Source organism: Orcinus orca, chromosome 15 (assembly GCF_937001465.1).
Source record: "Orcinus orca chromosome 15, mOrcOrc1.1, whole genome shotgun sequence".
Lineage (NCBI taxonomy): Eukaryota > Metazoa > Chordata > Mammalia > Artiodactyla > Delphinidae > Orcinus > Orcinus orca.
The window spans coordinates 83518692-83544643 of NC_064573.1; the positions used below are offsets into that span (position 1 = coordinate 83518692).

General features: G+C 46.2%; 1 protein-coding gene across 8 annotated transcripts in view; it reads left to right on the plus strand.

Annotated features, from left to right (window-relative positions):
* The window catches only part of ZNF664 (zinc finger protein 664), a 34948-nt gene extending 12795 nt beyond the window's left edge, over positions 1-22153 (plus strand). For 3 of the 8 annotated variants that reach the window (XM_049698615.1, XM_033440747.2, XM_049698616.1), the window contains exons 3-5: positions 2856-2952; positions 19128-19191; positions 19297-22153. In XM_049698615.1, coding sequence (XP_049554572.1) covers positions 19893-20678 — 786 coding nt within the window. In that variant the 5' untranslated portion in view covers positions 2856-2952; positions 19128-19191; positions 19297-19892 and the 3' untranslated portion in view covers positions 20679-22153. Of the gene's footprint in view, positions 1-2855; positions 2953-18893; positions 18989-19127; positions 19192-19296 lie in introns of all 8 variants that reach the window. The other 5 variants (XM_033440750.2, XM_033440751.2, XM_033440745.2 and 2 more) reach the window with 5 other exon arrangements.
* Positions 22154-25952: the final 3799 nt, after the last annotated feature.

Here is a 25952-nt window from a genome sequence, read left to right on the forward strand (position 1 = left end):
AAGGAGAGAGTAAATGTGACCAATTTTTGATTTATTATTCTGACAGATGTCCTTCAAACATACAGGACCATTTGTAGCCCGAATAACATGTTTTCCCTTCTTTTTGGTAAAACTAATAGGATGGCTAGTAGAAGTTGTTTGGCTTCATTTTTGTAAAATATTACATTAAGAAAAAATAATAGACCCCTAATTCAGGAGTGCCAAAGTTACAGTGTGTTTAAATTTGGGAGGTGAGGCTTGAGTTCTAACTTCAGACTGCTCAGTTTTGAGTAGTAAGGCATAATATTTAAGTGTAAACTTCTGGGGAGGGCAGGGTGGGCGGGTTGCAGCTTATACCCAAGCATGTCTCCTTCCGCGGGACTGGTTTGCAGTCCTTAGAAGGCCTCAGCACTCTTATCTTCGGTGGCCTTTACCATGTCACGTATCAAACGTATTAAAAAAATGTTCCCACATGAAACTAGCTTATACAAAACTGTGAGTTAAGCTTCATTAGACTAGTTGTAGGCATTAAACATTTATTAACTTTGATTTTATGATTTTATTTTCATATTTTACATCCAGTAAATATTTTTTTCAGGTCTCAAACATTTTCATAGGCCATTGAGATGCTCATAAGCCCTAGGGCCTGTGCCGAAGGAGCCTAGGGAATGAGACCCCCCCCCGCCCCGCCCCGTTCTGTTGCGACATCTAGGCACGTCTGGCTGGGGTGGACTTGCCAGGAGTGTGTTGGTTGGAGGCACTGAGCTGCCTCCTGGGAAAACTCCATCCTCAGGGGAGCTGAAGTAACTGTTTTAGTTAGCGATTTTCTGTTGCAAGGAGCAGAGATCCATTCCATTTTAGGAAATGGGATATGGCGTAAGGATGCACCTGGGCCAGAAAACTGTCGTTAACTAAGTCAGCTCGGAGACAAGCAGTCTCTCCTATCGACAGTGGGGTCTCAAGGCAGCTGTCTTTCCTTTGTCTTTTTCCTCTTGCTGCCATCTGGTTTTTTCTTTTTTCCTATCCCATCTATCTTTTCTCTACCTTACTTAGAGATTCTACTTCCTCATGACTCTGGTTTGCTGTGATTGCTCGTGACCGCTCCAGTTCCTTTGTACGTAGTAACCTTTCAGCTTCATGTCTCCTGGCTAATCACCTCATTTTCAATATTGTTTAGATTCCTGAGAGAGAGAGATTGGGAATACAACTTTGTTGCAGCTTTTACTGTTATTCCAGGCCACAGCAGAGGTCACTGTTAAGCTCGTAGGTCAGGTGTCTGCACGTAGTCTAAGACCCTGTGGTGAGGTGAGATGGAGCGGTTATATGGTCTGCAGCAGCTGGGCCTATCCTTAAAGCTGAGGCCGTTCCCATCTGTAGGATTTGCAGGCACCATGATTGGCATGTGTAATTCAGCAAGGAAGAAAACACCTGGCCCCCTCTCAACCATTTGAAATTCCTTCCCTTTAAAGTATATCCTATTAACAACCTTCATTCTGAGTCAACCCTTTGTTCCCATTTTAGAAACTAAAATCCCTAAATATATTGAAAGCATTTTCGGTTTTCCTTTTTCTCCCCATTTGATTCAGTTTCAGATGTTGCAGGGTCACTCAGGGCAGTCTGCAGGACTCCATTTCTCATGTTAGTGGTTTCTGCTGAAGTGATAGAGCTGCTTCAGATACACGTTAGCAGAGTTGGCTTAACTCCAACCTCGTATCATTTGCATGTTTCCTTCCCCCCAGATTTCTGGGGAGCTATATAGACATATAGTAACTTAGCACCGTCCCTAGATTCCCCAAATTTAGGAGAATGTTGCATCCGAATGTTAACATGGCAGCAGTTTGATCCCTAACTCCCTTAATGTGTCATCACTTCCCAAGGAAAAGAGATGTTCCCCGAACTTTAAAATACATCTTGGAATCTATACCTACTACTACTGCTACTCTTAGCAGTTTTAGAATATAGCAGAGAGGGGAGGAAGTAGATGGAATAAATAAAATAATGATAATGATAGCTAAACTTCGTTGAGCTCTTAACAGTTTCTAGACACTGTTTTTTGTTCTTTTGTTTTTTTCTCGCGGTACGCGGGCCTCTCACTGTTGTGGCCTCTCCCATTGCGGAGCACAGGCTCCGGATGCGCAGGCTCAGCGGCCATGGCTCACGGGCCCAGCCGCTCTGCGGCATGTGGGATCTTCCCGGACCGGGGCACGAACCCGTGTCCCCTGCATCAGCAGGCGGACTCTCAACCACTGTGCCACCAGGGAAGACCATAGGCACTGTTTTAAATACTTGTCATGCGTTAATTTATTTAACCCTTAAACTACCTTATAATGTTACCTTTCAAGGTTGCCTTTTATTATCTCCATTAACCCCACTCTTAATCTCTTAGGTGAAGGTTGCACAGCTAGCGTGTGGTAAAACCAGGGTATGAACTCGTTCACCCTGCCTCTAGTCTCTGCTCCTTCAGCAGCCTCTCACCTGGAAAATAAGTGAGAAAAACAGTATTGATTTTAGACTCTCTAGGATTCCAGCCAATCCGAGTCAGTTACTCAGTATCCAGTGTGAACCTAAAACTCAATTTAGATAAAGTTCCTATCAAGAGGCTACTTATGATACTAGAATTCCTATATCTTGAAGGGAAGTTGTGCAGGCTTGCCTGGAATTTCCTTTCTAGAGTTTCTCAGGCTTTCTCATCCTCTGTTCGGCCCTACAGGCCTTGAATTCCATATTTTTATATAAATCCTAAATATAAGTGGGTCTACCTATCTTCTGAGCTGGGACCCCACATGTATAATAGTCAGCTCTTCAAGAAACTTTGTGATCCTAAATTCTCCGTAATACAAACCTTCTACTTTTCTCTCTGCATGTTTCTAACCCAGCAGGATCCCGAGGCTTTTGTTGCCCTTCAGCCACTGTGGGCCCTGCCTCTGCCTCTTCTTCTGGAATGTCTTGGGGGTTTTGACTTCTGTCACTGTGGTAAGTTTTCCCCTTGTTTGACCGTTTTCCTCGATGGAGAATCGCCCTCAACTATTTCTAAACCGAAACTGTCTCTGGAGTTTTTTCTAAGCATGTTCCCTTTCGGACTCAGTGAGGAAGAAAGTCTCCCTGTCTCATGATTTTTCTAAGAAAGCTCTTGCCTCTCTCTGGCTTTGAGGTCTCTAGGCCTTAGACAACTTTCCTTAACTCTGAAGACAGCAGAAGCACCTTTGTCCCATCTGGAGTTCCTCTTTGTACCTCTGGAGTTTGATTTTCTTCATTTCATGTAAGCCATTGGCTACTAAAGCTTCGCTCTCTCTGTTCCATTTTCCTTTGCTGTCCTGAAGGCCTTCGGGACCAGAAACCTGCTTTTTAGACTGATGCCCTCCTGGTTTTCTTTCCCATTGGTCCTGTCTTCACTGAGATATCACAGCTTGTTTTTAAGCTGAGTTTGTTACTCCGTAAGTTTCTGGTGTTTTCTTCCAAAGTCTGAACAGCAGCTTTCTCCTTAAATTTGAGTTCCTGAAAGTCTTCTTACTGGGGACTCTGTTACATCAGTCTCTGTGCAGACATGATTCTGAGAGCAGCGTGTTTCCAGCACAAGCATTTTTTTCCTTCATTTTCTTTTGAGCCTTTGGATTTGTGATCATTTTTTAATAATTTTTTTTTCCTTCAGCTTGACTCAAGAAGACAACATATATTTTACATAGGACAGGTATTTGTTCCTCTTTATTTGGTCATTGCTGAACTCCAGAATACTCCAGTTGAACACGCAGTCTGGATCGCTATGGTTTACGTTCATGATAAAACTTTACATTCTTGCTATGCATGGCTGGGCAGCAAGAGGAAGGAGAACCCTGTCTCAGTGGTTGTTGGCCTGGGGCATGTGGCTTCTCATCTTTTTCCCTCACTGCCAGAGGTTGAGTTCTCAGCTCTGGGCCTCTCCCTGCCCTGACTTCATGTCCCTCCTGCACGAGGAGAACTGACTCAGTGAGATAAAGGACGTTTCAGTGGCCTTTGCCGTAGTGGGTGTAGTTACCGTGCACAGTGAGAAGGTTAAGCCTGTGGGGAGGTGTGGTGTCTTTCTCTTTCCTGACTCTACTTGGCAGGGTGGGAAGGCTGGGGCTGCTCCTGACCAGCCCAGGGGAAGAGAGGCTGCTCTCCTCTCTTCCTCCGGGTGCTGGGTTGACTTCCAGGCCACGGCCCTGTCTGGAAGCCTGGGCGAGTCTACCTGGGCATGGTGGCAAATGATCTTTCTCTCTTCTCTGTCCCTTTGTGGCTCCATTCTCTCTGGTGTTGACTTGGGTCCCCTCAGTCAGCCTCCTTTTTTATGAGTAGTAAGACTTGAGATACAGGCCTAGTAGTTTATGAATTCCTGTTCTGCCCATAATTACTTTGGTCTCAAGCTCAAGGTTACCACTAACAGAGGGAAAAGGAGTTCTCCATGTGATCTAGCCCCACTGTGGAATGCTGCATCAGGAATGGGATTCACAGGCCTAGCTAATGATGTATTCATGTGTTTTGTATTTCTGGTTCAGTCCTATGCACATTTCTGCCTAGAGTTCCTGGAGGTGAGGAGTGTTCGCTGGGACCACTGGCCAAATTTGTTAGTAGTCTTTAATAGCGTATGTTTCCAAAATGGCACTGATCACCCTCAGGTGCTAGTCCTACCAGGTCAAAAGCCTGAATGCTGACGTTCTGCACTGGGTTTTGTAACCATTCCCTGGCTCTTTTTGAGAGTGGGGTGGTGATGCATTTCTCTCCATGCTAATCCTGAATTCTGATGGCCATGGCCTGTGCGGTTGTAGGATTGTGCTTGTCTCTGTGTGGCTGTAGGAAGTTAGCTGCTCTTGCAGTTCGTGCTTCCTGAGTGAGCCTGCTGCACAGCTCTGTCGCGCCCATACATACCTACCTTGGTTTGCCAAACAGAACAAGTTACAGGTTGTGACCCAGGTATAAAAATAGCCAGAATCGGAGATATTTAAAGTAGTCAGATTCATAGAAACAAAGCAGAATGGAAGGGGGAGTTGTTCAGTGGGTACAGAGTTTCAGTTTTGCAAGATGAAAAAGTTCTGGAGAGGTTTCACAATAATGTGCACATCACATACTTAACACTACTGAACTCTACACTGAAAAATGGCTAAGATGGTACATTTTATTATGTAGTTTTAACCACAATTTTAAAAATGCATAAAAAAACCAGAATCCCAAATCTCTAATTTTCTGACCTGCCAACTACCGTTATACTCCCGATCCCAGCGTCACTGGGGACAGTCCTGTTAAAAATCCACTTTTCATTTCTGTCGCGGTCTCCTGGGCCCAGTCTGTGTGTATCCTTCCTTTAGCTGGCCAGGCCTTGTGTGACCTTCAGGTATTTCCTTTGCTTCTCCCTGAGGGTGGCTTGAGCTTTCTAGTCTCTGGTCCTTTTTCTTCTAGGCCCGAACATGGATTTTGTCCCTGTAGGTCTTACTCCTCCAGCAGTACGAGGAGGAATCAAGTCTGATAAACGAGAGTCATTCTCACTGCGCATGAGAGCTCCTCTGACCTGAGCCTGCTGTCCTTGCTGTCCCGGCCCTGCCCCAGCCCCACTCCTGCAGGCCTTGGAGCAGGGGAATCCCCTGGCCCAGTTGTGAAAGGCTGGTCCCCTGAGGAAGACAAAGCCAATGGAATCAGCCAAAGGGAAGGGACAGGAAAAGGCAGGTTATGCAGGCGAGGGCACAGTCTTACAGGCTGTAGTGCTTAGGTGCATTGACTCTCTAAGCATCCTTGTTGTGTCCCGAAAAGCTTTTGTTCTCAGTCCCCCCTCCCATACCCCCCACTGCTTCCCGGTCTTTGCTGCTCCTTCCTGGGGACAGAATGAGGCAGAGGCCCTTAAGCTCCGTGATGAGAGCGAGGGTGAGCATCTGTATGACTAACAGTGGGTCTGACCATCCATTTCCTGGATGAGTGAGTTGAAGCTGAGAATGAGTGATCTGTGCCCACACAGCTGTTCAGTGTCAGATCAAGAATTTGAACTTAGAACTTCTTACTGCAAGCCCAGTGTTCCACCCACCAAATTATTATGATTCCTAATGTATATAGATGTTACACATTTACTAGATAAGGTAAACTTGGGCCTTATATGTGGTACTCACATAGGGGCCATCAGTGAAGCAAATCACATCGTGTCCCATTCCTTGGGCGTTCCTGTGTACAGTGTCGAAGAGCAGGAAACAGGTGGTGTGGTGGTGGAGTCCAGAGTGTGAGGAAATGTCACTGCAGTCAAGGATTTTAAGACAATCCTATGAATAGAGAGTCAAGAAGGAAAAACTGCTGGGTAGAAGCGGGAGGTGCAGGAGACAGACTCGAAGGTGTGAAAGCAGCGTTTGACTTGGAGCAGAGGAGGAACCGTAATTACTGGGAGACACACTGGGGGGTCTTGGGAGGCCTCTGCCTGTGAGATGAGGCAAATGAAGGAGTGTGTCATGCACTAGTCAAAATAAGGGAAATAAGGAAACTCGCATTTATTTGGCTTCAGCCAAGCTGTGGGCACTCTGATAAGTACTTTCACACTTACTATCTTCTTTAATTATCACAGCAAAGGGTTGTAGACACGATTATCCATATTTTTACAGATCAGTCTTAGATCAGCCGGGGTCACAGCAAGCGGCAGAGCCAGGCCCACGCCCCGCTGTGTCATTCCAGAGGTCATTTTTGTGGGAGGACTGGGCTGGAGGGAAGCTGAGGAGTATATACCTATGTCATCTTTTATCACCGTAATCACACAGGCAGTTGTCCTTCTCAGACTTCCTTCTCAGACTCAGAAGAAAACTTGGCCTCACTCCCTCTATACTTTTTGTTGCCCTTCTCCAGACCTAATTTCATAGCCTCTGAGATAATTTCTAGTTAAAGAAAAATCAGGCGCGGTTTCTTTTGTCTTTTATCTTTTTTCCATTAGGAGTCATTAAACCAAGTCACACGAAAAGCAGTTGTCCCAAGGACAGGAGCAAAGCAGCTCTCTTCCCTACGGATCATTAAAACCCAGAGCCCAGATCCTTAGCCACTGAGAACTTTATTAGGCGCGAGGTCAGGGAACCTAGGACTTTCAGGACGTGTGGGCAGGAATAGGGGGCGGGGAGAGAGGAGCCCACACACATGGGGCCCCAAGTAGGAAATGTGGTCGGGGTAGGGATAAGGTGGCCCCCTGGGAGATCCTGGGCGAGCGGCTGAGGAAGCCAGTGGCAGGGGCTCTCTTTTAGTGCTCAGGGGTCACACTGGATTGGAGTCTTTTCTCGCCCACTGGTGGCAGGGAAGCAGAGAGGAAGGCATCAGAAGTGATGTAAAACCCACTGTTGTCGTTAAAGGTGAGTTGGAGACTCCTGCTCAGACTCAGAAACTCCTTTGACCTAAAAAGTTGGCCTCAGTGCCCTCAGGGAAACTGTCCCTATAAATTACCAAGGCAGCTGATAATCAGTGGTGGATTCAGGAAGTGCTGCTTGAGCGCCAGGTCGGGGAATGTTGGAACAGGGGTCAGGGCAGGTTACTGAGTAGACGCCGCCTGAATGGCAGCCAGTGGCCGGTGACTGACGGGCTGTTTCAGGAGCCTGCTTTGAGGCCACTGTGGTTTTCCGAAGTGTGTGGTACGCCAGTGAGTAGGTGCAGCGCGTGAGCACCTGAACTGGCCCTTAGGTGGATAGAAGCCTGGACCGTGTTGTGAGGCTGGGCATTTGGCCCCGGGAGATTTAGGCCCCGGAGAGAGCTGCGTGCTTGAGCCACTGTAAGCGAGGCTCCCCTCAGCTTGGACTGCCTCCAGCTTCCCGTTCCTGAGGTCAGCCTGGAAGACGAGGAAGCCTGCGTTCTCACCTCTGTGAGTGAGCAGCACACCTCAGGAACGCGGCCCGCAGTTGGGCCTTGCAGGGGGTTGTCGTTGAGGGCAGATGAGGTGTGGGGAGCGGACTAGCTGGAGGCCTTTGGGGCTGCCGTAGAGTGTTGGGGGAAGCCAGCCACCAAGGTGAGAGGGCTAGGACCTTACAAGGTGGACTTCCCTGTGACCCGTTACCGTAGAGGTGGCCCGGGGCCCGTGCAGAGGGACTGTAATGAGGAGAAGCGGCCCTGGTAGCTTGAGAAGTGATGTACTGGGAAAAGTGTGGGAAATAGGAAGGGCCTTTTGGGCAGCTAGCCTGGGTGTCTTCCAGGCTGCTAATATCTTCTATTCAAGGACCGATGGTGATGTAGGAGCAAAATAGAGTGGGCTTGACATTCACAGTCCTAATCGATGCGTTACAAGTGACTGCTATAATCAAGTTATTCTGAGACAGGTAGCCGAGCAGAGATGAGGTGGACTGGGCCTGTGGAGCTTGAGTATCTAGGTCAGCTATACCCTGTTATGTGTAGTTTAGACTGGAATTTTCTGGGAGTGAGATTAACAAGGAGGTAGATGCTGCCTCTGTCGTGTGCCCAGGTCCCTGCAGCACACGGGGGATGGCCTTGAACTTCTTAGCCCTGTTCCTCTGCAGCATGCAGGCACCAGGGACCTGAACAGCCTTTCCATTTATTTTTTGTTGCCGAGGCCTGTAGAAAAGGGCCAAGCAGAGGTTCCTTAGCATACCACTGCCCAATTACTATCTGACTGAGTTGATTTGTGGGACTTCCTGATGGTTTGTGAGGAGGACGAGTTCCTAGCCGTGCTGGGGACACGTTCCACGTTCTCTGTCCATGAACAGGGACATCCATTATGTCCAGGGGGAACCATATAGGATAATAAGAATCACAAGGCCTTGGAACCGAAATCAAGGTCTTAGAGGAACACATTAGTGACTTCTGCCTAATGGGATAATTTCTGAATCCTTTATAAAACATCTCTCTGGGTAAAGAGTTATTTCTTGTAGTGTTCATCTTTTAGTCTTCTCATGTACGGAACTTGACTTTGGGGTTATTGTAGAGGAATTTGGAGGGTATTTTTCTTACAACCAGAATAATGATGGCTGATGATGGAAATTACTAGCTATAAGTAAGTGTTCATCTTACAGTTTGTTCACATACTTTCAGCTTTAAAAAAAAAAAGTCGGTTTGAGATGGAATCTCAACCCCTTTTTGGTCTTTGGATCCTTTTACGCTTTAAGAAGTGTTATTTAAGGACCTCAAAGAGCTTTCTGTCTGTGTGGGTTATGGGCATTGATGCTTATAATAGAAATGAAGACTAAAACTTCACAAAAAAATTAATTAAAAAATAATGACAAACTCATTACACATTAACACAAATTACATTTGTATGAAAAATAGCTATTTTCTAAAACAAGAAAACATTTAGTAGGAAGAGTGGCAATATTTACATCCGCTTCTGTGTTCAATCTCTGGCAATATGTTGTTTTAGCTGAAGTAGATGAAGACATCCAGCCTCACAGACAAGAGAATTGAAAAAGGGATTTCGGTAGCCTTTTCAGGTAATTGTGAGTTCATTTGTGACACGATACCGAAACTTGACAAGTGGTAGGTTCCTACAGGTTAGTTGCAGTGTGCAGTCCTATCAGTGAACCTTTTGTACTGTGCTATGTTAAAAATCCCTGGTCTCTTTTGTACTTTGAATAGATCTTTTACCCACAATGATTTGTTACCTGACACATTGGTCATTTGGGCAACATTGGTTCACTTTTTGCAGATCCTGAGAATGTTTATATGTTCCATTACATGTAATATCAGAAAATTCACGGTAAGTGTTGCTGTCAGTCTCATCAGGAAAGTCTTCAAGTCTCAGGAAGCTGGAGAGCTCATGGTGACAGGAGTTTTCCAAAATCCCAATTTTCACTTGAAAGCTCGGATTTGACAGTTGGCAGTAAATACCATCAGTTTCCTGTTATCTGAGATGTCTGTCCAGCACCTAAGTCTGCATAGCAAGTGTGTAGTCACTCAAGTAAAAATGATGTTCTGTCGAGAAGAAGAGGCGGTTCAGCTTACAGCTCAGACAGTTACATTTATACAAGTGCTTTTCCTTTAGGCAACCATTGCCCTTGGGTATGCGACCTGGTATGCTTCCATTTTAATCTAGAATATGATAAATATACATTGAAAATATATTTGTATGTATTTCATATCAATGTAATAAACATAATATGTTTAACATAAATGTAATAAATATAATAAAAGGGTCTAGATTTAGTAAAATTATTTTTTTATTGCTTCTTCAAGGATATTCTTTTTTTTTTTTTTTTCCTGCGGTACGCGGGCCTCTCACTGCCGTGGCCTCTCCCGTTGTGGAGCACAGGCTCTGGACGCGCAGGCTCAGCGGCCATGGCTCATGGGCCCAGCCGCTTCGCGGCATGTGGGATCTTCCCGGACCGGGGCACGAACCCGTGTCCCCTGCATCGGCAGGCGGACTCTCAACCACTGCGCCACCAGGGAAGCCCCAAGGATATTCTTAAGTGAAACTTTGGCTTACTATGAGCCCCTGGAGGTGAAGAACACTTTGACTACAGGTATCACTTGGTGCCTCTGCCGTAGGGCTCTGTGTGAGGGGCCTGAGGAGTCGGCAGTTTACCAGCCAGTACTTTTGTACCCTCCATGCAAGTGTCAGCACAGTGAAAAAAGTAAACTGCATCTTACTGTTAGTTTGAAAATCATTTTGATCTTGTTTTATAAGGGTTTTGGAACCCCCAAGAGTCTTGGTTTTTGAGAACTGCTGGTCTACGACAGTAACTGGAAAGAACTGAGCTTCCCGAGGTTGGACAGTTGTTCAGTATCCCGTGCTCACAAGTTGGGTTTTTTGCAAGAGACTCAACTTGTGGCTGGTGGACTGATTTCAGCCTGCTGACGTTTTATTTGTAGGAATGAATGCTTTTAAGGGGAGTAGGTGGGAGGGACCCCCTGGCCCCTGATGTCTTAAGCCGGACAAGAGCACACGGTTATATTCCCTGCCGGATCCCAGAAGGCATCTGACCTAGCGCGCCTGCTGGAGCATGGTTTTAAGGTGAACCAGGCCGTTCGTCAGGCTCTTGGCTTAGTGTGTTGTAGGAGAGGCCTTGAACCTGGAGTGAGCGAGGAAAACAGAATGTGAAGGACGTATTTGAGAGCAGACTTTAACATTTCTGTGCGTAGCGGGGACAGAGGAGAAGGAAGAGATGGATACCACGGCAAACCCAGCTGACTCTGAGCTAGGAAATTGGACAAAAGAGGAGTTTTTAGGGAAAAGAATTTCTTTGTCATTCTGTAGCCAGTATTTATTAGCATTTTCCCCAACTCAGGAGGGGAAGGTCTGGGGACTCGGTTTTCACTGTGGGAGGATAGAGCACCCTGATTTATTGGCCCATCAGTGCTGCGTAGACAGGGAGAGGTGATCCCGAACAGGAAGTGAGTTTGCAGTCAGGAAGGCGTATGGACGCTGGGAGGTGACAGGTTGACGGCTGAGCACTGCAGGTCCCTGAAGCCACCCTCCAGTAAACGGCATGCTTTCCCGATGTTCAACGAGTTGAGGGAAGGACGGGGGAGAGTTTATGGGGCCTAGGCTTGTACATTGTCTCCTTTCATTTTCGTAACAGCCCCGAGAGATGGATATGAGTATCATTTCTCTTTTACGTTTGAGGTAATTGAGTCTTAGGCTTAAGTGAGTTGCTTAAAGTCACACTGCTGGTGGAAGAGCTGGCAAGTGTGTGTTTTTTGCAGGATAAAAAAGGTTGGCAGAAAGTGCTACTTCTCGGGGTGAGAGGCGGCTTTCAGTGGGCTGAGCGTTGGAAGGAGTGGGGGCAGCTGGGGAAGCGGGACTGGCGCTACACAGAGACTCACGCTCTCAGGATCATGCTGTCGGATTGACTGTGGTTTTCATCGGCTTTGACGAGTGTAGAGGAAGAGTGGAATCTTATTTCTTCTTGGAATGTTTTCTAGCGATCAGGACTTCTGGGTGAGGCTGGAGCTTTTTCATATTCTTGGCCCATTAGGGGGCATGTAGTCTTCCGACTGCTCTAGCAGGTGATCCCTTGGCAGGGTTTATGATGATTTCGGGAGATGTGGAGTCACCGTTGCTGTGGGAAGGGGAGTGGCAGGGACGGGTGAGTGGAGTTTTGTATGCTCCCCACCCTGTCCCAGGCTGTGACACGCAAGCAGGCTCTGTCTTGGTCCCGCGGGAATGAGCCACACTCCCTCACTGGCCAGGCTCTGAGGAGGGATTCCTACGGCTGAGGTGGCCACAGCAGAAGCTACAAATCAAGTAGAAAGCCTCCCCTCTCATTTCCAGACGGAACATTCTTTTCCATTGCTGCCCACTCCCCTTTGATTTTGAACCTTAGAGTTTTATTCTAAGGAAGTGTCCTTTCACATCATAATCTGGTAGAGGTAAGAGAGGGGCAGAGCTCCCCTTTTGCCTTCCACATGCTGAACGTGTGCTCCTAGGCTTGGTGGTCCTGGTTGTCTCTAGACACTTGCCCTTCTCTAGGCCAAGACCCTCTGTCCTCCTACCCTTCGTGGTTAATTGGGTTTGTCCTTTTGGTTTCAGTCTAAAAGTAGAGTTTACTAGAAGTCTTCCTTGTCACGAAAGACTAGTTAGTATGCCCCCCTTCATGCAGCTGTGTCCCTGGGGCCTGCTCGGCCACAGCACCACTTGCATGATGCTGGGCCTGTCTCCTTCCCCTCCTAGACTGTAAACCGCACGAATGCAGAAGCCGTGGCTGTGTTGTTCTTCATAGGATCTTCCAGAGTGTAGCCCGCTGCCTGACAAATGCTGGGTGCTGCATGTTTGTGGAACGTATACCTGCATGCACGCATGTGCCGATCCTGCATCTGAGTTCAATTTCCAGGACTGTTGCATCAGTGGTGACTTTCTTCTAGGCCTGCTTCTGGGTGAGCTGGATTCTCTTGAGTATCATTTATAAATCAAACACTAAACAGCATGGCATGAACCAACATGTGTTAGGGTAGCTGGGAACACAGGGATCTTCCTGTAAAACACTTCCCAGTAATTAAGAGACCTGGAAGTTGATTTGGAGTCTCTATATTTCACAGTGACTAGTCTAGGGCATCATCATCTGAGCTACGGCACTTTGGTTATCTTTGAGAATCTTCTCCAGGCCCCATGACACAATGCCTGCTCTACAAGTGGGGGAGATGAGTCACATGGCCGGTGCAGCGCACTGCAGTTGGTGGTGGGGTTTTTGGTTGAGGCTGGAGGCATAGGAATGTCTTCTTTCCTATTCTGTTTCATTTTTATCTTTCCCAGAAAGTGTGCCCTTATCCCTTCGAGTGACAGAACTATAAACCACATGTTCTGGCAGATCTGGTTCTAGATGGGAAGTTAGTTTGATCTCTGTTGACATAGATTTACCTGATGTATTAAAGAGTCTGCTACTCTAGGGTGGGGTTATTTATATTTAATGCTTTATAGGAACCACAATACTGTAGAAGGACCTGCAGCACAGCACACAACAGCAGCCGGCCTGGTGCGCGGGTACGGTCTGAGGGCGAGGCTTCTGGTGCCAACTCCTTGACGAGCGTGACTGGATTTCTCTCCTGCTGGGTCAGGGTGGTTGGTCTTGATTTCACGTCCAACCTGTACTGAGTGTGATCCAGATCCGAGTCAGCGTTCTGGAGCGTCTGCTGGTCGCCATTGCCCGGCCTGCGCCTCTGTGTTGGGTGGTTGGTTCTGCTGAGTGCAGCCACACTGACGCCTCCCGTCAGCCCAGCACCAGGGCCCTGTGGGACAGTGACTCTCAGTGTCCTGCTCGCCTGCTCTTCTGTTCGTTCTTCAACACCTGCCCTGTGCAGCCTGGGTCCTTCTATTTTGCAAGCATCGGATCATTTTAACAAGAAATCTGAAAAACTAGTTCGCCCATTTTTCCTGTGCAGAATCATATCCTGGGGACAGCTGTGTAAAAGAGAGTAATACGTGAAAGGCGTATACAGAAGTAGTTTAAATAATCCTCTTTCAAAATCCACATTCAGAATCTCCCTCCCCAGTGTCCTGAGCTTCCTCCCAGGGTGGAGGGACTGTTATCTTCAAGTTCTGCAACAGATTCAGGCCGAAATTTGGAGAGAAAATCAGCGTCCCCCCTCTGTACCTTCCTCTTGACCTTTGCCCCCTGCAGGTGTGACCAGAGTGGGCTCCTATCCCTGCAGGCATATCTGCCTGCAAGGAAATTCAGGGCCACTGCAGCAGACGCGGTGCCTCAGACCACAGTCCAGTAGTAGTGTTACCTCCTGAGCACAGTGGTGGTTGAATCTGCGTCTAGAATTGAGAGCTCTTGGCCCGATCAGCACTCAAAGGGCAACAGCTCCGTTCTCCCAGCCCATTAATCCTGCGTCTCCGTTTCCAGATGACCCTTTCCAATGCCAGGGCCCAGAGCTTTTATTCTCTCAGGGCATAGTTTCTTTGTATTTAGGACTCATTTTTTTACTTCCTCGCATTTCAGCCACAGTTGTTTATTAGCTGATCCCTCACTTTTAACTGTGCTGGGAGATGGGTACAAATTCAGGTATTGTTTGGTGTCACACGGTTTAGATGAGGCACAGCTGCTAATGGACAAACTACAGGGAGAGAAGAGGGCTCTTTTCATGGAAGGTGGGGACTTGAGGCAGATGGGCTACTTGAAGCTTTCTTCCTGTCACTTCTCAGCCGGACTCTAACCGTCCTGTTTGAGAGGTTCTCCTCAAATATAAATTGAAGGCTTGTACTGCTGAGGGTGCCCCTGAGGTCTCGTGGACAGATGGGACATCGCCCGTGGCAGTGCCAGGTGACCTCAGTGCAAGGCTCCTCCCTCCTCAGGTCCCCCAGGTGGCCTCACAGTCGAACAATGGGCTGTCCCCTTGAAAGCCATTATGGGACATTGGATGGGAGACGTCGTCTTGAGTGAGAGAATCTTGGGGACGCTGTGCCCTTGGGATCTGTAGAATCCTGTGGCATCTACCTACTCGCTGGGTGTACAGTCTCCTTTGTATGTACGGAAGCAGTGAGGCAGGTGCTGTTTTAGGAAAGGCTACAGTGAGGATCCTTGGTGGTGGTTTGTCCTCCTTTTGTTTTTTGGTTGGTCACATGGCAAATTTGCTGGAGGTTCTTTTGCTTGAGCTTTTTCCTGCAGAATGTAGCTTGCCCTCATGCGGTGAGACTTACATGTGTGTCCAGGCATTTTACCTGGAAGGAATGGCAGTACCTGACTCCTCGTCCAGAGGAGCTCTGGCGGGAGTGCATGTACGACAACTGTAGGAGTTTCACATCACTGAGCTTGGTGTTTCCACCCTTCTGAGCAGAGTCAGCCTCTCCTGAGGCCAGTCTGGATGGATGCCTTGACCCTCACTGCTTCATTTCTGAGGGAGGGCACCAGGAGAACCGCATGGCGTCTCGGTTAATTAGCTCAGGAGGGAAGGCGGGCGGAGTGCAGCACTGCTCCCTGTGTCCCCTGCTTGTCACCGTCACCTTCCCTCTGCTCTCCAGTGACATCTGCGGTGCACACGTTCTCACGTGCTCAGGATTGATGGGGAAGTCACAGCCATTGGAGGATTGCATCTGTTTAGTTCAGTTTCACCTCTGTGCAGTGTGCCGGGTTCTGGGATCAGTTTGTCATTGCAGGAGGAGCAGGAAAAGAATGTTTTCCCAACACGAACCAGTTTTGTTATCATGAAAAATTACAGACATACACAAAGGAAGATAGATTAGCTTATTCATCATTTATCCATCACCTAGAGGCAACAGTTACAACAATCCTCCCTCATTTGCTTTGTCTGTCGTTTTTATTTTGGCCAAAGCATTTTAAGACACATCTCAGACATCATGTCCTTTCATTCTTACAAACTTCAGTATAAATCTCAAAAAATACAGACATTTGTTTACACAACTGCAGAGGCATTGTCACACTGAATACAGTGAGCAGTGTTCCTTGTGTCATCTGATACCTAGTCCCTAACGGTGCTTCCCCAGTTGTCCGTTTTAGCAGCTGGCCTATTTGAATCAGATTCTGAAGAAGGTAGGTCTTCAAGTTACATTTGGCTGGTACGGTTGTTCTATCTCAAGTCTTTGTAATCTAGAGCAGCCCAACCCCCCCTCCCCCTTTCTCCATGCCATTTACTTGTTGCAGAAATGGGTAGCTGTCCTGTGGGCTGCGTCACATTTTGATATTTTTCTGCTGGTATCCTGGTAGTTCCTCTAGCCCTCCTAGTTCCTTCAAATAAAAATGAGTCCTGGAGGCATGCTTGGCAGGAATGTTGCAGATGACGCTGTGTGTTTCCTGTTGCCCCTTGGAGTTACGCTGACATCATGGATTGGTGGGTTCAGGGGTTGACAGCCAGATCCTCAAAATGTAAAACGTTCTTGATCAGCCTTTCATCTGACGTTTTCACCCATTTCTTACCGGGGTCTGAATCACGCATTTCGTTAGGGTTGCGTGTTTCCTAGCTGGATTGTTGCATCATCTTGAAAGATAGTTCATAGACGAAGGATTTTTCATTCTTTCCTTTTAGTTGCCAAGTGTCAAAAAAGGTAAAAATTGGTGTCCTATAACTTTCAGTTTAGTCTAGTGCCTTGAGTCTGTCTCTCTGCCTCTGTCTGTCCGTCTCTTACTTTTTCCACTCCTCCCCAACCCTTGTCATCATTGTGAACTCGGGGGTTTTGTATATTTAGTGTGTTTCAGTGGCTTGCATTCATTTTTCCTTTTGATGCTTAGTTGTCCCATTTTTGGCCAGCAGGAGTCTCTTCATGAATTGGCATCTGTGTTCCTTTGCCATGACTCTCTTACATTCTGGCATGACAAGGTGTCCCAGGCTCACTTCATAAAGTGCTGCTCTGGCCTTGAGACCAGGCATTCTGCAAGGATCCCTGTGCCATTTGGTGGAAAAGGGTCTATAAGGGAAGGGACCATTGCTGTCGGTTGTCATTGCTTCCAGGCCTTTTTGATGGACAGCCTTAAGAAAAAAAAAGATATGAATTCAAACTGATGTTTCTAAGTCAAATTTTACGTTACAGGATTTTTTTCCTTACCTTTGATTTTATATTTGTATCTCATTTGTTTCACCTCGAATCTTGGTTCCTAACAACATTACCGTAATGACTTATTTGCATTATCCTACTTTATAAAAACACCACCGTTATTATAACTAAGTTAAACTATTGAAAGAAGTTTGACTTCTTTGCAGCTTTACTTATCAACAGAATGTCCCCCTGAGTATGTATGATCAGTCTGCTGTACTCAAAAGTCGTTTGTGGCTGTGTCACCAACTTGAAAGTTAAGGTTCATTTTCTTCATTTTGTTTTCAAAATTTAGGGATTGCTTTTCTTGTTTATTTAGTTTTATTTTTTGAATTTATAAACACTCATATGTCTCCAAAGTCAAAACTACATCACAAGTTACATTCAGAGAAACTTTACTTCATCCTTTTCTCCTTCCTCCCATTTAAATTCATTTTGTATTAAACAGAAATAGACTCACAGACATAGAAAACAAACTTACGGTTACCAAAGGGGATAATGGGGGTGGGAAGATAAATTAGGAGTTTGGGATTAACGTATACACACTACTATATATAAAATAGGTGAACAACAAGGACCTACTGTATAGCACAGGGAACTATACACAATATCTTGCAATAACCTTTGATGGAAAATAATCTGAAAAGGAATATATATATATGTATAACAGAATCACTTGCTGTACACCTGAAACTAATAGAACATTGTAATTAACTATACTTCAATAAAAAAATTCATTTTGTATTATCCTTCTCCATGTTTACTTTTATACATCATGTAAAGAAATATTTAAATAATTCATATTCCCCTCTTTTTTTGCACAAAAGGTAGCATGTTTGAGCTATTATTCTATGCCTTGTGTTTTTTTTTTACTGAACAGTGTTATCTGGGTTCACTCACATCAGTACATCGTGCTCTTCCTCATTCCCTGTTTTCAATGGCTGAGCAGTAGTCCCCTGAATGAAGTCCCAGAGTTGATTCAGCCACTCCCCAGTGGACGGGCCTTGGGTTGCTGGCAATGTTGCTGTTACAAGTACTGCCTCAATAAACTGGGCCATCAGTCATTCCTAGTTTGCAGTATATCTTGGGATAGAGCTCTAGAAGTGTGATTACTGGGTCAGAGGATAGATGCATATATACTTTTTCAGACATTGACTATATTTTTTTTGCTGAAATTTTGTTTATCTAGTTGAATTTCATTATTCTAACACTTCCATCTAGAAACAGTGCAATTTATTTTGCAATTTTAATGTTGAAGAAATCTCAATCTCTCGTGTACCCTATCTTTATATAAAACATTATGGAGAGTGTTATTTTAAGATCTGTTAATTTCATTAATTAATTGAAGTATCACTTACTGAGTATAAAGAACAGGGCATGAAAAGGTGGCTAAGGCATCCTAAACCTCAAAAGATTTCAGATTGAATATTTTGGAATTTTCTTCTGTTTCCTCTCCTTCTGTTTGGTATATATTTTGTCCCATGTTGGTTATCAAAAGCCTGGTAACAAGGCACTGGAAAATGTACCTTTATCTGCTGTAGCAGAAGAAAGCAGGCCACGTCTGCAGGAGAGAGGCGGTGTCATAAAGTACTCTGGAGATGCGTTCAACAAATGCTAACTGAAACACCTCCCCACCTCCCCTTTGCCAGGATGTAACAGCGAGCAACATACAGAGTTCTTCCCTCCTGGCATTTATAGTCTAGTACGGGACACAGAACAAGAAGCAAGGAACAATAAGATAATTACAGGTTCTCTGCGCTTTGAAGGAATCAAATAAGAGGTTAAAATAGAGCCTTAGCCAGGGGCCTTCTTTACGTAGGGGAGAGGCGGCTCACACACCAAGCCACGCGTGAGGTCGGGGAGCTCGGGGGCAAGGCCATGCAGGACCTTGGTTTTTAGGTTAAGGATTTGGATTTTAAGTACATCAGGAAACCATGGAGGACAGTTAAGCAAGGGAATGACATTTGATGCTGTCATATATTTATTCTTTCTGTGGATTGGGAGGTGACTCGATACTATGTTTCAGCTCCAGAAGCAACATTTTCCCTTCTGAAGTTCCAAGTGGAGTGCGTTTTCCTTCGTGTGCCTTTTATGCAGGACAGCTGCTTCTCATACTCACATGTAGGTCTTCTGAGGATTTCTTTTCTTTTTCAATAGTATTCCCTTGATGTTGCTCAGATAATTACAGTAAGTGGTTGTAATTGGATTATGTACTTGGGCTATGAACAGGAGCATGATATCTACAAATTCTCTTCTTCAGACCTGCAAATCCAAGAGACACGTCTCTCTGGAAGATAAGAGCTCCTTCCTCAAGATCAAAAAAGGTCTGTGTTACTGCTGTCACGTTTATAAAATTAATTATGGAATCCATAGCAATTTTCTGGACAAGAAAGGCATTTTCAGTGTAAGTATTTATGTTTCTGTTATAGGAGACTGCCGGAGTGACACCTGCGTAGGGAATCCTCACCAGGAAGGACTGACACACCTGGACCCAAGGCGCTGGCTTCCCGGGAGGCTCCTGTCTGATGTGCAGGAGGCAGGATGTCATTGTGACTCTGCAAGGGGAGGCTCCTGGTGACCGAGACCAGCACACAGTATCGCACCCTTGGCTACAGGGGACACTGTGCAGACCTTTTCCTGCAACTGAGAAGTACGAGATTATTCTGCAAGAGGAAGATTCCAGGGGCTTAAAAACGCAAAGGTTTCTACCTTGGGAGCCCCTTGGAATGTTGGCAGCTCAGGATCTCAAAGAAAGTTCTGTGTTAATGAGTTACAGAGTCCACGTGGAAGTAAATGTCACTTTCTAATCAATAATAATACCGAGTGAGGAGCACTATGCAGGGAGGAACCTTCCATAGAAAGACAGGCAGGGGAGAGCTTAGGCCGGCCTCGAACCTCCCGAGCAGAGCCAGCCTGAGATAAGCACCAAAATGGCCAAGTGAGAGACTCTGTGAAATAGCAGCCCTGTAACTGTAGTAGTTGTGAGGAAATCTTCTCCGCTAAATCACGATACCAAATAGGAAACATGATCTACAAGTGCCCCATGTGTAGGGAATTCTTCTCTGAGAGAGCAGATCTTTTTATGCATCAGAAAATTCACACTGCTGAGAAGCCCCATAAGTGTGACAAGTGCGACAAGGGTTTCTTTCATCTGTCAGAGCTCCATATCCATTGGAGAGACCACACGGGAGAGAAGGCGTATAAATGTGATGATTGCGGGAAGGACTTTAGCACCACGACAAAGCTCAATAGACACAAGAAGATCCACACGGTGGAGAAGCCCTATAAGTGCTACGAGTGCGGCAAAGCCTTCAACTGGAGCTCACACCTTCAGATTCACATGAGAGTTCACACAGGTGAGAAACCCTATGTCTGTAGTGAGTGCGGAAGGGGCTTTAGCAATAGTTCAAACCTCTGCATGCATCAGAGAGTCCACACCGGAGAGAAGCCCTTTAAATGTGAAGAGTGCGGGAAGGCCTTCAGGCACACTTCTAGCCTCTGCATGCATCAGAGAGTCCACACAGGAGAGAAGCCCTATAAATGCTATGAGTGTGGGAAGGCCTTCAGCCAGAGCTCGAGCCTCTGCATCCATCAGAGAGTGCACACCGGGGAGAAGCCCTATAGATGCTGTGGGTGTGGGAAGGCCTTCAGCCAGAGCTCGAGCCTCTGCATCCATCAGAGAGTGCACACGGGGGAGAAACCTTTCAAATGTGATGAGTGTGGGAAGGCCTTCAGTCAGAGCACCAGCCTCTGCATCCACCAGAGAGTGCACACAAAGGAGAGAAACCATCTCAAAATATCAGTTATATAAAGCGTTTTGCTAAGAGATAAAAATCCTAAAACCCATAAGTGCCACTAGGAAGGAAAACCCTGTAAATACCTACATTGACCCAAGAAATTTTTACAGCAAGCCCCAGCAGAACATTGTTTTCCAAGAGGCACGTGTGAGGTTGATTTTTTGGATTCATGCCAAGTGTGTTCCACAGCTTGACTTTGAATCTGGAATCCCTCCGCGTGTTTGCCCAGGACAGGCTGTGAGGTCCCAGTCGTGGGTATGTGTTTCCTGGGATTCTGGCGCGATGCCTCCATAGTTGAAACACTACACAGGAAACCATGATCCTTGCCCAGCCTCCTGAGTCACCTTCTGTCTACACTTTACCTAAAAGTCACCCCAGATACTCCCCCGTTTCGGGAGCTCATGACCGACCTTCTCTTGATCCAAGCATACTGGTGAATGCATTTGAAAACGGCCGGCTCCCGCGAAGTAGTGTTCTGGTATTTCTGAGGTCACCACTCGATTCAGCCTCTACGTATCTGTCCATATATCCCGTTACTTCTGAACTCACTGTACCTGTATATCCTCAAAATACCCACAAATATCCACCCCTTCCTAGATGGCATTAAATTTCATTTTAGATTTTAGGTGACTCATAATTTCCATTTACTTTGTCTGTTGGTGAAATCATTGGCAGACATACATGCCCTTGAACTTTAATTTTGTGAATTCTGCTAATCACTGTGTCTCTATGTTAGTCAGACTTAATTTTCTAGTGGCTACATCACATATTTTTAACTTGAATTTTTTTGGAAATAGCTGAATGTAAATAGGGAGGAAGAAGCAAGCAAAGTTAGAACTCTTCTCCATCCAGAATTGCCCTCTCAGGCTCCTTTGGTAACAAGGGGAGCCCCTTACTAGCTTGGGGAGACCATAGGAGAAGCGGATGGTAGGAGGCCTCACTAATAATAGTCTCTGATTCTGTGATTTTGGGGCAATAATGTGTAGGAGTCCTCGATACCTTTTCATTGAGGATTACATATCAGTTCCTTTGTAGGCATGAACTTTCTTCATTCATTCAACAAGTATTTATTGAACACCTCCTACGTGCCAGGCACTGTGCCAGGTACCGGGAATACCACTGAGTAAGACAGACAAGGGCCCTACTCTCGTGGCGTTGACTTCTGGTGGAGGAGACAGATGATAAGCAAGTAAACAAATAAATAATGTAGTTTGAGGTAGTGATTAAGTGATACGGAGAAAATAACCTAGGGTGAAGATTTAGAGCAGTGGGGGTGGGGCGGGGGGCAGCGGTAGGTAGCGGGCAGGGAGACCTTTCTGGGGGCAGCACAGGGGCGGCTGCAGGGGGCTCGCGGTCCTGCCGGGGAGCTTCCGGAGCAGGAGGTGGCGGCCGGCGGTGAGGGCAGCGTGCAGCGGGGAGGGGGAGAGATACTGAGCTGCTCAGTATCCTGACATTTATAGGCCTTTTTTTCCTTTTTTTTTTTTTTTTTCTGGCTAGATTGGTATTAAAAACTCATGTGGAGGAACTCAAGGAATGTTTAGAAGACCAAAAGTCCCCAATGACAACAAAAAGCAACTAATTTTTAACTTTGTTTCCCTTCTCATTCCTATTCTCGTTGATTTCCCACATGTAGTCCTTTTGCTCAGGAAGTCTTTGGGGAAATTAAGGCTCTTTGAAAGCTCTGAAATGGGTGTTCAGGTTAGCGGTCTCTGTCCACTGTCTGAGAGGTTGGAAAATGAACTACCCGAAATAGTCATCGAAATACTGAAACGAAGCTTGATTTTCTCTTCATATTTGAATTAATTTCTTCTGTTTGACTGGAAGGGTTTCTTGTATAACTAAAACCTCAATGCATAAAGGAGATTTAAAAGGAGCACATAACTTACTGGGTGAGCCATGAAACTGGAGGTGGGATTTGGGGGTAAATTTGTTACCATCTGAATTTTGATCCAGACATCTGTTAACAAGCCCTTGGGAAGTTGCTTCTCATGTTTCCTCATTTTCGCAAAGAGAGGGCTGGCTTAGTTATTTGATAAAGCCCCTTCCAGGCCTGAATTCCTCGACTACGATTTACTGTAGTGTCTTAACACACTTCCATGTCACAGTAGTGTGGAGCGTTAGAGAAAAGCCTAGACTTTTAGTTGATAGAGAGCCAGTTGAAATATCACTGATAGAATTATAGGTTTAGGAAAAATTGGTTTGATTTGTAGCTGTATTACTGTTAGGTATGTGAGCTTGGGCAAATTGCTTAATCTTTGAGTCTAGTTTTCTCACTTACAAAATGAGGACATTAGGCTAAATGATTTCTGAGTTTCCAGCTAGTCCTAGAGTTCTATATTTCTACATAGTTGAATTATTTTATCATGCTGTTGCTGGGGAATATGACTAACACTTTTGAAGCTACTAATTTTATGTCGAGCTTTAAAGTCCATAATTGTTATCTTCGGAAAATATTATTTGACCTACAGTATGTCCAAATCAATTTAATAAAATCACTTTATAACAGGGTTCTGTGCTTGACATGTGGTTGTGTGAATTCAGTGGTCGGCGTGTGTGTGTGTGGTGGCTTGTGCATTATGTCTAGGTGACCATATAATAAAGTGAGGGGGCGATGCTGTTAATACTGAAACAAGGACAATAGGCCTAAACTGGGACTGCCCCAGCAAACCAAGTTGCGAGGACCCTCTGGCCCAGGGGTCAAGCAATTGACAAAGGAGTCGTGAGGTCTGGCAGACTGGAGAGAGCCTGCCCTCCTGAGAGGACAGCGCCTGCTCAGTGGTAGCTGTTTGTTTCCATGTGAGATACAGGCTTAAGGGTCCCGCATCATCTGCTCTTTTAAGGAAAAACCAACAATCCAGATCTTTACATAAAATTTAATGATTTTTAAAGGTTGGCAACAAATTCATGTTCCCTGTGTGACCCATTGTCGTCATTTGTATTACCTGCATGGTGCCCATAGGCTTTTCTTTCACTTTGCAAGCTGTGCTCTGGTCCCTGATGGCTGTCTCCCACCCATGCTAAGGCCTGACACTTCTCAGCTAAGCAGTGGTGGCCCAGACCCCGCACACCAGTCTCTGACAGCGGGTGGGTCTGGCGTCCACCTGCCTCTCGGGGCGAGTCTAGGCTCCGCTTCCACAGTTGAGGCGGAAGCCATCCAGACGGCCCTTTCGATGTGAGTGGGGTGGGGCAGAGACCCCACATGGGTCACACGTGGCTTGAGCTCTCCCACCGGGTCACTCCTGTGCCTGCTAGGAGTTAGGGTGTGAGCGAGAAAAGCCAGGGCCGACTTCACAGTTTCTAAGGGGAGCCCGAGTAAATGGCAGATTGTATCTTTACGGTCTCTTACCTTAAGGAAGAACTCTTTCAAGAAGTCAGCCCCATAGCCTGCAGTGGTCTGCTCTAGAGAAGGTGGGTGCCCAGGCCAGTCGCGGGCCATCTGGAGGAAGCTGTGGGTGTGTCTTTGGTGTTGCGTGAGGCTTGGACACGATGCCTTCCACCTCTTGGTTCAGTTATCCCCCCAGATTTAAAATTATTAAGCGAGTCTTTCTGTGCAACCTGCTGTTAATCCTCAGGAATTTGAAAATAATAGGTGAAAGCGAGTATCAGCGGATGGAAAAAGTACTCAATGGTAAAATCAAACCCCGAGGAAGAGATTAGAAAGAGGTTGATACCATTACAGGGCAGGAGGCAAATATAAGTAGCACTGCCGAGTTGGTACATGGATTGAGATAAAGAGAGAGAGGAAACACGAAGGTGATACAGCACTTACTCTGTGACCTTACTCAGTTTCTTCACTTCTCTGAATCTCAGGTTTCTCATCTGTAAGATGGTTTTGAAAATACCTAACCTGTGAGACATTTGAGAAAACTAAGTGAACACACATCAAGTGCCTAGCCTTTAGTAATGCAACAGAAGAATTATTATTAATCCCAGGTGCCTATGAAGGAAGATGAATCGTGTTATTTGGAGTTCTTTGGTTCTGCTGAGCCCTGTGGGGGGTTAGGACATCTCAGTTTGGGGTGGGACCTGGAGAGGGCTGAACTGTTCCACGTGGTGAGAAAGCGAAGAACTGCAGTCTCCTGGGATAGTCTGAGACAAGAAAATACAGAGTAGACTTGGAAAGGGAGTCGAAGAGAGGGACCCAGCGGAGCAGAATGGTGTCAGGTTGCACACTTTCCTGTATGAACCCTTATGACCACAGAATCCCTCCCAAAAGGCTTGGGATGCTTGGTCTGAGTGGCTTTCTTATGGAAACTGGTGGAAGGGCCAGATGCTGTGTCCAAACTGAAGTGGGCAGAACATGTAAGTACACCACTTTGAGAGACGCCGGGGCCCGGAGAGGGCGGCCCTGAGACGTACGCCCCGAGGACCGCACAGAAATTCTGGGAGAGCTTCCGGCTTCCACAGGCCGGGGTCCCCCAAACCCTACGGGCAGGGAGGCCTCTGTGTGTTACCCCTGGGTTCCCACTCCTGGTGTGCATAAGGCAGAGTAATTCTGAGGTCAGAAGGACATGAAAACATTTAAAAAAAAAAGTCATTCTCATGTTATATTTTAAAATATTAAGAGGCACACGAGCAACTCCAGAGATTCCGGGGCCTTGTGTTTGTTAAACGTGTCGGCGGAGGTCTCGGAGGAAGGTGACGGTTAGACCAAAGTGCTTTTGTTGTTCAGATGTAGGTATATGCAAATAAAATACGTTTTTAAAGTAAAATAATAGCATGTGTAAGTTGCTCTTGCTGATTTTCAGGTGAATGTATACATTTTGTAGCCTGTTTTGTGTGCACCCTGCCAGTTCTGCTCCCTCAATGCCACTTCTGAAAATGGGTTCACTCAGACTCCCCCTCCTCCTTTGGACAATGAAGCTGGCCCTGGCCCAGATCTTCTCTGCATCATGAATTATGGTAGGAGCGCCATGTTTAGAGAGCTTTTAAACCTAGCGTCTGTAGATGGTTTTCAGAGAGGCCCAGAACCTTCTTAAAGTGTATGCAGGGGTTTGTGTATCTGTGGGTATAGACATTTTTCTAGGAAGGCGGGCTTTCCTATTTAATTTGGGACTCTAATGGATAAAGAACACTGATTGAGCCACACTGTTACTCATTGTGTAGGGACCTTGGGCAAAGGGGCATCTAAGAGGTCAGAACAGTGGTGGGTCACTGGGACAAACAGAGAGCAATGGTGTAATGAATGGAAAAAAAGTAACCTCGTGCTGTGAAGAAAGAAGAGGCTGTTGGCATAACATGAAAGCTGCGTGTGCATGTGCTGTTACCCTGGGCTCAGTGCAAAGCCG